This window comes from Ylistrum balloti, unplaced genomic scaffold, assembly GCF_031769215.1.
Source record: "Ylistrum balloti isolate Yb309-2 unplaced genomic scaffold, AGI_CSIRO_Ybal_v1 Utg370238, whole genome shotgun sequence".
Lineage (NCBI taxonomy): Eukaryota > Metazoa > Mollusca > Bivalvia > Pectinida > Pectinidae > Ylistrum > Ylistrum balloti.
The window spans coordinates 335,145-352,335 of NW_026782194.1; the positions used below are offsets into that span (position 1 = coordinate 335,145).

The window sequence follows — 17,191 nt, forward strand, 5'->3', positions numbered from 1 at the left end:
ACCTGTGTTCATATTTTAACTTTGTCTAGACAGCACCATGTTGTTTATTTTTTAAGCACTCAGTTAAGAAAAAATATTGTAGAGACAAGTGATATTGAGCAATTATTTCGATGAAAGGGCATAAATTTGACATTTTCGACTGATTTGGCAATATTCTGATAAAAATTAAATTCCTAAGTTACAATCGTGGTTAAACTTAAAGAAACATCACTTTGATGATAATTTTCTGAATAGCTTTGAATTACAAGTAATCCTTTGATTGAATTCTAGTAATATTTGTTACAAGCTCAAATTTCCAGATACAAAAATACAGTACAAACCAACAAACAGGAACAGTGTGCATCATGTTCCTTAAAATACTATTTACACACATCAATAAATCATCAACACCAGTGATTTTTTTACATAACAGGACACTTAAAATCTTTAACGCCAGAAAGGTAACATTTATGAAACAGTGCGCATACATCTTTAATGATTGACAAACTTAACATATTGACCAGTGATTGGGCATTTTTTAAATGATATGGCAATACACAAAACCAAATACAGGATCTGTAACACTTCAATGACTCAATACATAATGACTACAGGTATTTTGTCAAGTACTAAAACTGCTCCTCGAAAGTTGCCATCTTGTTAAGCCTTCCCTGCTTGGCATCACTAATAGCTCCCCAGAGGTCAAATATAAAGTCGTCTGTAAATCCAAAATCTTTAATCTCCGACTCGTCCACTTTCACTGTAAACTCGTGAGGGTTCTCTGAGGTGCTTCCCATCTCCCATATGGTTGTAGCTACAAAATACATTACACAATTTTAACAGATATTCATTTTGAAGACAAGGCCATTGTCTTATAAGTATTTTTTTTATCACAAATAAGAGATTATCCCTGTCTGATCACTTCCATTGAAAAATGACAAATATTTTTTTTTGAAGTTCAGGGAAATTGCCTACCTAATATATCATTTACACAAAAGACACACATGATCAAGTATGTGTTGCTATTAACAGGGTATAACTGAATAGTTAAACTGCTCCTAAATTTTGTGAGGATGTTTGTCAAACTTGCATTGTGTAAAATAACGATGTAAGGGAATCCATATAAAATCATTCTGATTGCTTAATTGACAGGGTTTTTGTCTCCATGATTCCTTCCGTGTCTGGGTAACATCTCCCCGACGAACGTCAGTGTTCTGGCGACGTGTTAAAATCATTCATTAGCGAAGTGTTAATCCTACATATGTTATCTGACGATATAAATCTTACCTAGTTCCGAGTCATTGATCCCCATGAATGATTCTAGCAGCCCATTGATCTTGTCCACAGCAACATTTACCACCTCATCCGGCTATTAAAACAATCGCAGATAAACTTTATAATATGTTATTTACAAGTAAATAATTTATAAACAATAGTAAAACTCAAGATAAGATAGCATGTCACAAATAAAAGATATTATTCATATGAGCAAAGAAATTATATATATATATCATGCTTATATAAATATATAATCAATGAAATGATGACAGTATGGACAAGTGAACTGTCAAATTTTCCAGGCAATTTGCCTCTTTATCAAGACACAAATATTTCATAAATTACATCATGTACATTGAACATAAAACAAATACAAAGTTATAAACTAAAATTGAGAATGGCACTAGTGCAAATTTAGGTGTCTCCACAATCCCTTTGGCTGATGGATGCTGAAGGCCTTTTATAAGGAACAAAAAAACCATCCTAAGTTGTTGTATGGAAGATGGTGATTAAAATATCAAAAATGTTTTATATCAATCTTGGTACGTTTTGCGCGGTAGACACCTCGCGCATCACACATTTATATATTCATATAATATATTTATATAAATGTGTGATGCGCGATATATATATATAATAAGATGATCCAAAAAAACCTTTGATGATAACTGGCTAAACTTCATTTTCAATTTACCATAAAGCCAATAATTTTTACAGGTAAAAATTTTCACAATTTTCTTTTAAAACAATTGAATTACACTTAACGCATTATACTTTAGCAATTAAAATTTCCTGCTCTGTAAAAGGACATCTCATACATATGCCTCATTATTTCAGGGACTAAATTTTTGGCGTTTCTTTTAACATACCACAAAATAATGAAAAAATACAATTTCCTGGTTTGGATATAAAAGGACATCTCATACATCTGCCTCATTATTTCAGGGACTAAATTTTTGGCTTTTCTTTTAACATACCACAAAATAGTGAAAATATCACCCCCACGCAAAAACTGACAACCCAGGAATATGGTACCTTACAATATCAGGAACTTTAATCTCATTTTTTTGACATTCTCTTGGCATAAATTCCATAACAAATATATATATATACATATATATAAATGTAAGTAAACTGAATGTGAGAATAGTTTGGACTATTCAGAAACCTACCAGGAGAATAGAATGTCTGTGACTAACAAAGGTTAGACATTGTATACAATATAACTCCCTGTATTTATACACTGCAGCCTGTCAGCAATGCTTTGTTATATTGTAAAATGTTATCAGATAACAGACACAAGTATGATATCATGACAGTCTAAAACTTGTCGAAAGTTTACTTAAAGTTGACTACAGAGGTTTAATCCTAAGTCATTCGAAAATACTTACTGGCATTATACAATATACTGATTTGTTTACATCTAAAGACACAATTATTGGTCCCCTCCACAACAATAACACAAAAAGACAATTACATTAAATTAAATTAAATTGAATAAGGAAAGAAAATGTTTGATATGTTACTCACGATTTCCACAGTGGCTGGCCCAGATGACCTGATGCGTAGTGTTTCTTTCCCAGAACCATATTTACTAGATCCCTTCTTTCCAGATGATGGGCCAATATTTGCTGAAGTAACAAAATATCAAAAAATAAATCATCTGACAATTATATTTTTTAACTTCAAATGTTTGAACTTACATTCTACATAAGGTAAGTAACTTCATAACTATGCTTAAGATTTCCAAAATTCATGACCAAATTTTTCATCTTTATGCTAGAATTTGACAGGGGTTCATGTGAAACAAAAGTTATGGATATATTAATCAACACACCTAATGATATTGCTGTGTGCATAACATGAGATAGAAACCAAAAATAATACTATTTGCTAATTACTGGATATTAGACCCCACAATATTACCGGGATATTAGACCCCACAATATTGCTGGGTGTAATACATCAAAACATTCTGGGTACTAGAGTCCAGAATACTTTTCGATATTACACTGCACAATATCAATAGGTATATTACACCAAAGAATACTGGCTACATATACTAGACCCCACAATACCTCTGGCTACAAAAACAAACAATATTTTCAGACATCATATCCCACAATATAGCTGGGTATTAGACCCAATTATACCTCACAATACTCATGGATAAAAAAAAAAAAAAAAAAAAATTTTGTCTGATACTAGACCCCACAGTTCTGCTGGTTACTTTACCTCACAATATCCTTGCACATTAGACCCCGAAATATTACTGGAAACAAGACTGCAAAATATTGTTGGACACTAGGTGAAACAATATTGTTAAATTCAGAATCAGCAGTATTGCTGAATACTAGACCCAAAATTATGCTGGACACTTGATCTGACAATATTGCTGGATATTAGACACAACATTACTGGATACTAGACCAGCTGGATACTAGACCCAGCAGTGCTGCATACTAGACCCCACCATATTGCTGGATACTAAAAACCAAAAAATTGCTCAATACTAAACCCTGCAATATTCCTGGACACCATACATGACAATGTTGTTGGATATTACAGGTTTATGCCAATATATTACTGGATACTGCTACTAGACATCACTTATTAGACCTCACACTAATGCTAGACATTAGGTCCCACAGTATTGCAGAATACTTGATCCACAGTATTGCTGAATACTAGACTCCAATATATTAATGGATACAGCTACTAGAGCTGACAATTTTGCTTCATGTTGACAATTTCACTTAAGCAGTCTAATATTTATGTACACAGCCAGCTTTGTTTCATTATAAGTGATAAATGTTGTGTATGAGGACAGAATGTACTATATTCAGTGAGAAAGCTGTATGATTATCTCCCATTAAAGTCCTTTGTGTGGCCAAGTGTACATCACATCAAATATATTTCCATGAATAAACCTGTTCAACAGGAAATTTTCTGGGTATCCTTACTTCTATTGAAATTTTTCTTTTAAATCAGGCTGTCATTTTGGGTTATTTTTAGATGTGTATGTATCATGTAAATGCATCTGCTACAATAATGGGTAGGATGAAGATGAAGGGATTATATTACTCTGTTATACAATACTTAACCTATTAGGACTAGAATTACCTGGCTTGTTATACATCCAACATGGTATGTAACCTCTAAAGTCCACTTTTTATAATTAACACATTACCAAAAAAAGGTTCTTCATTATTAAAAAATCTTTAAGTGAGAAAAAACACAAACTATAAATCTTAAAAGAAAAAATCGCTAAGATAGGAATATGCCTTGCTCTTATACAAATCAGAATTTGATGAGGTGTAGAACTTGATGTAAGGTAACTTTGAAGCAAATATGAAACAAAGTTGATGGATTTTCAAGGTATGATGACACAGAAACACCACATACACCCTTAATGAATCTAAACAATATGGAAATTGTGACACTGTTGATAGAACAGGATGGACAGGCATCACACAGAAATACACACAAAATGTATCCTCCAATAACATACACACCTTATGTACCCAGGAACACCACACACCATATCTACCAGGAATATGACATGCAAATTATGTATCCAGGAACACCACACACCATATGTACCAGGAACACCACACACACCTTTTGTACCCAAGAACATCACACACCATATGTACCAGGAACACCACACACCTTATGTACCCAGGAACACCACACACCATATGTACCCAGGAACACCACACACCTTATGTACCAGGAACACCACACACCTTATGTATGTACCAGGAACACCACACACCATATGTACCCAGGAACACCACACACCATATGTACCAGGAACACCACACACCATATGTACCAGGACCACCACACACCATGTGTCCAGGAACACCACACACCATATGTACCCAGGAACACCACATGTACCCAACACAACAGTTATCATCAAGAATTTCTATCTAGTTCTTTCAAAAATAGAACAACAATTGAATTAGTCTGTGTAGCCTATCACTCAGTATGCTTTATACACCAGAGACCACACTTTGTGTGTCATAACACCAATTATTTCTACCAGGCTACCTTATAAATCTATCAACATGTACAAAATATTTAAACTCACTGAATCAGGAAATTACGACAAGATCTGAAACCTCAAAACACTTGTTCGTCTTTGTATGGTCGGAATGTTCAAGAAAAATTTACTGTTCATCCCTATTCTATACATATGTAAACAAAATCAAAGTAAACATGACTAACCTGTCATCACATCAAGACACTGACCTAAAGTTACAATATGACTGAAGTACAAACATGTTCTCATATCTTTTTTAAAAAGTGTTCCTTTTTTACTAATAATGAAGAGATACACAACATAGATGTTGCCCTCTATTCTACCTCCAGATCTTGGCAGTCTGATAACAGGTATTGTTAGGAGTGATAAGACTGTTCTGTTTTGACCTTTTATGTAAAGCAACCGCTGTAAAGGAAATATGAGACCAGAGTGTTGATCTTATTGCAATAATACAATGGTGAGAACAGTTGCCATGGTAACATATATGGATTATAAAGTAAAAGTATAGCCAGGTATATTTGATACCATAGAAACATTACCAGGTTGTCAGGTTATGTGGATGTTCTGGATTACAAACCAGCTACAGAGTATAATTAGGCTGTATGTAGTCGATGTTGATTGTGATGCAGGTTACAACTGCACCACAAACAAATACCTACATGGCAATATCTTACCTCACAGTGTTTAAAATACGCTTTTACAAATATGATTTCTCAATAGGATTTGGTGTTTGCCATACGTAAATTCAAACTGTAATAAAAAGATTGGTTTTTTTAAAAAAAAAATTATAAATATGTATTGAATGTAGATTCTAAGACTGTACGGAAAATTAAAAAAGATATTTCTATTATACAAAACCCTAATAACTAAAACTCTGTTGTGACATTTGATCTAAACTTCAGATATCAGCTAAACAAAAACCAGAGCAGTATATTATAATGGAAATCATTTATGAGAGGTTATATTCAGATGGCTGCTCTCATTCACATTCTCATTAAACCTGGTTTTATTTTATAAATTACCTTGAATTTTTCTAGTAATGATATTTATTTATATGTGTTCTTGTATGTCTTTAATATAATATTTATATGTGGTGTACTATGTACGTTTTCATTACACCTAATTAATGACTCATTCAGTAACTGAGAATGGTCTCTATATATTGTACCAATTGGACAGAGTGGACAGCGTAGATACCTACAGAACTTGTTTTTATCAAACGGTTTGGTTATTAATCATTCATTGGATATTTATAGCTGCGACAAGCAATATCTTTTATGAGGAATAGGTCTCAAGGCTGATCAATTCTTTTTGTTTTGTTTTTTTTCGTAATCTGCACTAGGCACTAGGTACATACACATACACTGGTATTGTAGTCTTTATTTCAATTCCTCATGATAATTAATTCATAAATGTTTACTTGTGATCAGTAACTTGTAAACAATTACTTGTGATTAGGGACTACACATGAATGGAAATTTATAGCCTGTAAGCTAATGCTTTCAGCATTTGAAAGAATTAATTTTTTTGAATATAAATGAATGTATTGAATCGGGAAAGAAAGTTACATTTAAAAGCAAGAAATTCTGACCACAAGAACAATGTTGACCAATACAGCGGTATCACCATACATTATACTATACCACATCAGTACGGACATATCACACCACGGATTAACAACAGGTATTGCCAGGTGAAAACATACAAATAAATATACCTGTTCAGTAGGTACTAGGTACATCAGTATTATATGTATATGTTTAAGAAGTGCTATCTCTATCAGTATATACAAACATCACCAGGAAATCCGTACATATTTAGTATCACACAGTATCTGGATAATATAATCTACATTTATTTACTCAATGTCATTCATAGGAGTATAAATAACATGCATTTTCTGAAGGTTCGCATTATCAATATCGCAAACGCAAGTGGTATAGGTATACAGAATCTCTCCGGATCGAAGAAACTTATGAAAATTCGTCAAATACACTGAAACTATTTTTAGAGGTATATATGAAAAGATATATTTTACATATCTTATATACAACAAAGCAACAAAAAAAGGGTTAAAATACAAAATAGGAAACAAAATTCTGACACAAATTACCCAAACCAGCAGCATAAAACAAATAACATCAACTCAAATAAAAATTATTTCAATAAAACAAAAATAAGGGTAATAATCAAATGTTGAGATGAAGAATATAAAGCACTAGTTTGACTTGTAACAACTGGTTATGATTAGTCCAATCTGTGTAATTTTCCAATTAGTTCCTAATGACAAAAACTGGCAATTGTAACCCATACTCACCAGAAACGGGTGAATAAAAACACACACTGTCACAGGGTAGCTATTTTTCAGCCCCAAAAAGGACCTACGTTCATTACATAGGTTTTAATGTAAGTGTATTGCTGTTGGTAAATATAGAATGCATACTGCAATGCTCAGTCAGGGTCAGAAATTTGATTGAATTCCAACCCAGCTAATAGCTTTCTGGATTTGATATGTTCCAAAATTTCCAATATCAATCACAGATACTTACAGATTTCTCCAAAATTATCCAAAACTTACCCAAGTTCCTTAACCAGTCCATCACCCAGTGTAACACTGATGTCAGTGTTTGTGAAGTACTGTCTTTAACATGTAACGATGACATACACCCAGCATAACTTCAGCTGGCAAAGTTTAGGGACAGTATTACTGACAGACAGATTGCTTTATCACCACCAAGTGATAAGAACTAATTATTCTACCTAGTTTATAAGTAAAATTATGTTCTCATCAAAATGTATAAAAACCATATTTATATATAAACTTAAGAAACAACAGATATGACTTTTAATTAGAAAACGTGAATATGAAAAAAAACACAAATGAAAAACATTCAAAGTCTTATTAAAATAAACTTTTAATACTTACAAAAACCTGACTTCAAGGGTTCCACTGTTCTGATGGTGAATGTGCTCCCCTTTGGTATATCTTTTAACATTTTTGCCACCTCGAAATGACGACACCCTACTAAGTTCTTTCCATTTATTTTTTCTATGTGATCTCCAACAGCAATTAAAGGCATTGTGTCCATAATGCTATTTTCCTTAATTCTTTTGATGAACGCGTATCCAGCACCATTGTCTGTGATTGTCAAGCCCAGGGCATCTTCTGACTTTGTAACATCCAGTTCCTTTGGTCGTCCCTTTATATGTGCAAAGATGAAATCATCCAATCCTATCTGGCCACCTAGCAATTTGGTCATGTCTATCTTGTGTGTGTTCAGCGTACAGAATAGAATCTGGCAAAAGAGAAAATACAAATTTGAAAAGTTCCACCATCAGATCTATTCATTTTTATGTGTTGTATTTACTTGCTTTATGTTAAGTTACTTGAAGACCTGTTTTAGAAGGAAATATATATATATATATATACAACAAAGTAATGATAATACGCCAAGATATGGACAGACTAGCCAATACCAACTGACATCAACAAAGAAAAGCAAGTTTCCTCGTTTCTTGAGAAGTTGTATTTCAACTTATGGGGGGCACTCAAGAAAAATATCAAACTTTCCACCACTTTTAAGGAAATATAACTGTCCTTCATCGGGAAACAAAGGATGTTCATTAACTGATATACTGTACAGTGCACTGAATCCTCGATATAACATCCTGCCTATATGGTGTTAAACTTCCAATATATTGCCCCTCATTGATATCAAGTATTGTGAGTACCCCTTACTCAAACATTGAAATCTTTTATTAGATATACATTATAAAACCTACCTGTATCTAAATCGTAAACTGCCTTACACTTTAGGGTTCGTTATTTGGTTCTGGAAAGCATTACTTTGGTTGATGAGAAATAAATGACATTGATCCTCCATGTAATCACAATAAAACAAAAGAATTTCTCCATTCTAATCCATACCTTTAGTACAGACCATCTGTACAGACCTAGGACTTGTTACAACTAGTTAGTAACCAGTATGACATCTATCCTTAAAACAGTGGCAACTTCCTAAGGCCAATGTTCTTGTGACTGGCCTTGATGCATAAACCCACCGTATATATATATAGTATTCTAAACAAATTAATTTGCTGGGATACATACCAGATATATGGCTGCAATCCAGGTGCATAGCTACAAATCAGTTATATGGCTACAAACCAGTTATATGGCTACAAACCAGTTATATGGCTACATAAAGTGTCTGCCGGCAGACAAAACCAGGACCATTATGATAGATTAGCCTTTTCTATCATTCCTTCATTGCAGACAACTGTTCTGAATTTATTGTTGTAGCAAACAAATTAATACGAATAAATCTTCATTAATTATATCTTTGTAATTCCTGACATATCTGTATGTTACATGACTCTCATTCATTACCTTTATATCAACACCAAGATTTTAATATATTACCTTTTTAGCCATCAGGTTTTTATTGTCTGATCAGGACAGTGAAATGTCTGCTTTTGAAATCAGGTTTTATAGCTAGGAGATATGGTTTTAATTACATATATATATATACACTCTTTATAAATGGATCTGGAAGGTTATCATTAAAATGTATAACTCAGAAATGTCACATTTCATGTTTAAAAATGTTTTGTAGTAAAATGTCACATTCTGCAGTCATGCTTCCCTATACTGTAAATACAGAGTTATGGCCCTTTGTTCTTTTTTAATGAAAGTTTGTTTTGAAGTGCAAGACTAAAGCTGCTTGTCTTTACCTTAACATTGTACATAAGGATAGCAAACACTAAAATATAAATCAAACTTCCTTCTTAATAAACTACTGACCTAATGACCGCAGCTCAGCTCAAAGCATAAACATTAACAAGAATGCAGTCACTATCAGCAAACACATGCTATCTGTATGACCTACACTGTCACAGATACAAGTGTAATCTGTGTGTATCTGTTCTATGCTCTACTAAACACACAACAATGGCCACTCCACATTGTTTGTCTTTCAGCTTTATTTTCAATATTCCTTTAAACCCTACAACTGACTCTATGTTAAATGCAAGCAAAACAAGACTTAGTTTTTGGTGTTTGGTACCTGTATCTTAATTCAGGTTTGTCAGGTAAACAGATTGGTGACAGTCAGTTTTTGGGTGTATGGTACTTGTATCTTAATTCAGGTTTGCCAGGTAAACAGATTTGTGACTGTCAGTTTTTGGGTGTTTGGTACTTGTATTATAATTCAGGTTTGTCAAATATACAGATTTGTGACTGTCAGTTTTTGGGTGTATGGTACTTGTATCTCTGGCCAGGTTTGTTAGGTATACAGATTCACATGTATATGCTGCCATTAAAAAATATTTCTCCAATGTAAGCATTGTTTGTTCAAATGTAACACCTTTGTCTGTAGTCTCCAGGATTCTAATTAAATACCTGATAAAGGTGTATCAGTAGCACATTATTTAAACAGTCTTATCAAAAGTCTTACACAATTGTTATATAAGACTGACGTTATCCATGCATTTAGCCTTACTAATGATCTATTGTTTCTAAACTATCAACAGTAGCTGCTATAGTGTACAGCTGTGCACTATTGCATTCATAAATATCTTATCCAAATTAACAATTTACTCAGTATGTTGTGTCTAGCATACATTTAGAACAAAAAGGAAATCTGATCGAAGGCGCAGTCCTAATGAATTAACACAATGTAGGTACTCTGTGATTATATGTATAACTAGATCACAAGGTGTCTCTGGATTATCAACACTGTACAGATTCCTATCATTGTTTGTAAGACTGAATGTACTATCTTCAGGATTAAATATAACCTTTGACTACTATAGAGTATTTACTCAATGATCAAATATTCAGCAAATAATTTAGTGTAGACTGATCTTATCAACCAACATATATCATCATCGTCGTCGTCGCCGTCATCATCGTCATCATCATCATCATCATCATCATCATCATCATCATCATCATCATCATCATCATCATCATCATCATCATCATCATCACCATTCAAGATGCAAAAGTAAAAATATTTGGTAGTATATAGTACATTACATGTAATAGCTATATATATCCAGGTAGTATATAGTACATTACATGTAATAGCTATATATATCCAGGTAGTATATAGTACATTACATGTAATAGCTATATATATCCAGGTAGTATATAGTACATTACATGTAATAGCTATATATATATCCAGGTAGTATATAGTACATTACATGTAATAGCTATATATATCCAGGTAGTATATAGTACATTACATGTAATAGCTATATATATCCAGGTAGTATATAGTACATTACATGTAATAGCTATATATATCCAGGTAGTATATAGTACATTACATGTAATAGCTATATATATCCAGGTAGTATATGGTACATTACATGTAATAGCTATATATATCCAGGTAGTATATAGTACATTACATGTAATAGCTATATATATCCAGGTAGTATATGGTACATTACATGTAATAGCTATATATATCCAGGTAGTATATAGTACATTACATGTAATAGCTATATATATCCAGGTAGTACATAGTACATTACATGTAATAGCTATATATATCCAGGTAGTATATAGTACATTACATGTAATAGCTATATATATCCAGGTAGTATATAGTACATTACATGTTATATCCATGTCAAGAAAGCGTAACCAATTACAACTAATACAGTGTAACCCACTTAATAGCATGTTCTTCTTGTCAGGGGGAAATGTCATAATAAGCAGAACATGTGTCTGTAGATATGTGAGATATGAAAATTTCACTTTATTAAATTGGAAAATAAAGTCAAAATTAGAATAAACCTTCTTTAAATGACCTATCCTCAATTTAGTATCCATGACAGACAACAATATCATGGGTGTTTGATGACAAAACTTTTTCTCTCTCTTTGAGCTATACCCTTTTATTTATAGTTACACAACATCAAAAGCAAAAATAAAGGTCTATTTTGTTATAGTCTAACATACTGATTGTATACTATACAAGTAAGTTATAGACACATTGAATGACCGCTACTCCTCTGGAGATGGTATCATGGCCAATTGCTTGTAGCACTGGATCGCCACAGTCAATCAAACGTTTAACTACATTTCAATTGTGACATCATAATGTAATGGCCTCCGTCTGTAGCCAGTGTAGCATAGGAAAGGTCATCGAGTGTAGCTGTGTGGGACACATTTTGTACATCATGTTTTGTACTGGAGGATAATAACCTCCGAGGTAAAGACATACCACGGCATTAATCCTAACCAGGAAGAATTTTACTTTACAGCTGTTATTAGACTGACAGACTGAAGAATTACTCCTCTAACCAAAGGTTTCTGTCTCATTATCATGTAGTACAGTGGTGTAACAGTTCCTTGTCCATATAAAGGTTCTATTAGTTTATCATTGTCCTCATTGTTCTCGACTAATTACGTTTGTCATATGTACCTCATATTCAAATACACAAATTTCAAAGCTATTTTGCAGACACCAGTTGACATCTGTTTTAAAAGGTTTCAGGACTTGATTGGATTATCCTATATGATAGTGATGAAATCTTGGTTTACCATTAAATATTAGAGGATGATTTTAACAGATCAACGTCAGGACATGTTTCCATAATATCTAATCATATCATATAGTATCTAAGGATTAACAGTATTGACCAATCCTCACTTTCTTCAAAAACAACCTATATACAGTACACATGAAATGTTATTCTTAATTCAGCTTTGTCACCAATGATCTATAAACATAATACACATCAAATGGTAAACAACGCAGTTCTGCTACATTATTCCACCTCATATCCCTACACAAAGGGACAGACTCATTTACTGTCCACAAAATCTTTATACACATCCCCTCCCCTCATCATGATCTACATGATAGAAATGAATCCTAGCCACAATTTAACTAGCTTTAACAATATCCTCATACCACAACAGCTGCCTCCCTCCCTAAATCACACACAATCCCCTACAATATCCTCATACCACAACAGCTGTCCCCTCCCTAAATCACACACAATCCCCTACAATATCCTCATACCACAACAGCTGCCCCCCTCCCTAAATCACACACAATCCCCTACAATATCCTCATACCACAACAGCTGCCCCCCTCCCTAAATCACACACAATCCCCTACAATATCCTCATACCACAACAGCTGTCCCCTCCCTAAATCACACACAATCCCCTACAATATCCTCATACCACAACAGCTGCCCCCCTCCCTAAATCACACACAATCCCCTACAATATCCTCATACCACAACAGCTGCCCCCCTCCCTAAATCACACACAATCCCCTACAATATCCTCATACCACAACAGCTGTCCCCTCCCTAAATCACACACAATCCCCTACAATATCCTCATACCACAACAGCTGTCCCCCCTCCCTAAATCACACACAATCCCCTACAATATCCTCATACCACAACAGCTGCCCCCCTCCCTAAATCACACACAATCCCCTACAATATCCTCATACCACAACAGCTGCCCCCCCTCCCTAAATCACACACAATCCCCTACAATATCCTCATACCACAACAGCTGTCCCCTCCCTAAATCACACACAATCCCCTACAATATCCTCATACCACAACAGCTGTCCCCTCCCTAAATCACACACAATCCCCTACAATATCCTCATACCACAACAGCTGTCCCCTCCCTAAATCACACACAATCCCCTACAATATCCTCATACCACAACAGCTGCCCCCCTCCCTAAATCACACACAATCCCCTACAATATCCTCATACCACAACAGCTGTCCCCCCTCCCTCCCTAAATCACACACAATCCCCTACAATATCCTCATACCACAACAGCTGCCCCCCTCCCTAAATCACACACAATCCCCTACAATATCCTCATACCACAACAGCTGTCCCCTCCCTCCCTAAATCACACACAATCCCCTACAATATCCTCATACCACAACAGCTGCCCCCTCCCTAAATCACACACAATCCCCTACAATATCCTCATACCACAACAGCTGTCCCCCTCCCTAAATCACACACAATCCCCTACAATATCCTCATACCACAACAGCTGCCCCCCCTCCCTAAATCACACACAATCCCCTACAATATCCTCATACCACAACAGCTGCCCCCCTCCCTAAATCACACACAATCCCCTACAATATCCTCATACCACAACAGCTGCCCCCCTCCCTAAATCACACACAATCCCCTACAATATCCTCAAACCACAACACAATCACACACAATCCCCTACAATATCCTCATACCACAACAGCTGCCCCCCTCCCTAAATCACACACAATCCCCTACAATATCCTCATACCACAACAGCTGCCCCCCTCCCTAAATCACACACAATCCCCCCCCTCCCTAAATCACACACAATCCCCTACAATATCCTCATACCACAACAGCTGTCCCCCCCCCCTCCCTAAATCACACACAATCCCCTACAATATCCTCATACCACAACAGCTGGCCCCCTCCCTAAATCACACACAATCCCCTACAATATCCTCATACCACAACAGCTCATACCACAACCCCCCTCCCTAAATCACACAATCACACACAATCCCCTAAATCACACACAACAATATCCTCATACCACAACAGCTGCCCCCCTCCCTATATCACACACAATCCCCTACCATATCCTGATACCACAACAGCTGTCCCCTCCCTACAATATCCTCATACCACAACAGCTGTCCCCTCCCTAAATCACACACAATCCCCTACAATATCCTCATACCACAACAGCTGTCCCCCTCCCTAAATCACACACAATCCCCTACAATATCCTCATACCACAACAGATGTCCACTCCCTAAATCACACACAATCCCCTACAATATCCTCATACCACAACAGCTGTCCCCCTCCTAAATACAATCACACACAATCCCCTACAATATCCTCATACCACAACAGCTGTCCCCTCCCTAAATCACACACAATACAATATCCCTACCACAATCACACACAATCCCCTACAATATCCTCATACCACAACAGCTGCCCCCTCCCTAAATCACACACAATCCCCTACAATATCCTCATACCACAACAGCTGTCCCCCCCTCCCTAAATCACACACAATCCCCTACAATATCCTCATACCACAACAGCTGTCCCCTTCCTAAATACACATCACACACAATCCCCTACAATATCCTCATACCACAACAGCTGTCCCCTTCCTAAATACACATCACACACAATCCCCTACAATATCCTCATACCACAACAGCTGTCCCCTCCCTCCCTAAATCACACACAATCCCCTACAATATCCTCATACCACAACAGCTGTCCCCCTCCCTAAATCACACACAATCCCCTACAATATCCTCATACCACAACAGCTGTCCCCTCCCTAAATACACATCACACACAATCCCCTACGATAACCTCATACCACAACAGCTTTCCCCTCCCTAAATACACATCACACACAATCCCCTACACATCACACACAATCCCCTACCATAGCCTTATACCACAACAGCTGTCCCCCTCCCTAAATACATATCACACACAATCCCCTACAACAGCCTTATACCATAACAGTTCTCCCCCTCTTTCAATACACACACATAATTGTGACCCCATATCACAACAGTTTTCGAATCTCCCCACTACACTACATACCGTCCTACCCTACCTTCATCCTAATTTACCATCATTCAAAATATCATAACATTGCTGCAGTAATGATTTCCATTACTACACACTCTCCCCTAACCCCATCTCCACGACAACCATTCTATATATGATATGCAGTATACATGTATGATCCTTATACCCCACGTCCAGTCGTATGATCATCATGAAGATTAATATTATCAGGTGTGCATAATCATACATGAGCTGCCACAATCATGTTTACCAGTACACAGTATAATAGTATGTTTACATTGTTCAGACATCCATTATTAGAAATAATCAAGAAACATCTAGGTTACATAATATATGATATTATTAACAGTTGAATTTTAAAAATCTGACATGCTTACATTTTTCTATTGATTCCTTATAAGTGTGTAATATAACTCACATCTAAGGTGTACATGTAGCCAGAATATGGTTTTCAAGGCAGACAGAAATTTACACCAAACAGCAGTACTTCCTGCTTTCCCCTCAAACGGATTAACCTAAACAATTTCTCCTTATCTCCAGTAGAGTGTTTCCTGTGGACTTTTTATTTCATACCTTATCTTAAAGTAATGTTTAAAATACTAAAATGAAACCAGACAAAGTCAGGATCATATCGCGACATGTGTACATTGAGACCATGCACGCGCACACCTGAATTACACCACAATACTCACATCAGTTACATCCATGTCATACGCATCTGCTATTTTCTGATACAATTCCTTTACATTCGTAAAACCGGATATGATTCCCGTGGGACTGCCATGAGCTTGCTGACAATGGAACACTAATTTGGGCCTTGGAGGATCCACCGGCTGACTCCGGGGTACCTGAGTGCCATTGGATTCAGGCGGAGTATGTTGAGGATTGCTTGGGCGTTGTTCGTTTGGTTCTGGGGGCGATCTTGTCGATTGCTGGTTATCAACTAGTGTTTTATCCTTCTTCTTACCAAAAAGAGGCATTTTGAAGTCTAATGTCACTTTTTTCACAGACCGAAAGTCTCCTCAAGTCGTCGGAAAACCATAAAAATATCACAGGTAACCCTTGGAACAGGATACACCTTGAAGGTATGACAAATATAGGTGAAACGGAAATACATGGCTATGTTATAACCGAGTTTTAAGAAATCGGTTCCCACTTCCGTTAAGGTTTTTACCTTAAAAGTTTGTATTAATTTCGCTTATGGTAGAAAAGAAATATAGGAGTTGGTTTTATAAACATAT

General features: G+C 35.7%; 1 protein-coding gene across 1 annotated transcript; it reads right to left on the reverse strand.

Annotated features, from left to right (window-relative positions):
- Positions 1–291: 291 nt before the first annotated feature.
- On the reverse strand, positions 292–16,930 carry LOC132552122 (PDZ domain-containing protein GIPC2-like). The gene is made up of 5 exons (XM_060216261.1): positions 16,643–16,930; positions 8,235–8,604; positions 2,788–2,888; positions 1,267–1,348; positions 292–793 (listed from the first exon to the last, which is right to left on the reverse strand). Exons 1-5 carry the CDS (start codon positions 16,928–16,930, stop codon positions 609–611), a joined length of 1,026 nt encoding a protein of 341 aa, XP_060072244.1. The 3' UTR covers positions 292–608.
- Between the last annotated feature and the right edge of the window lie 261 nt (positions 16,931–17,191).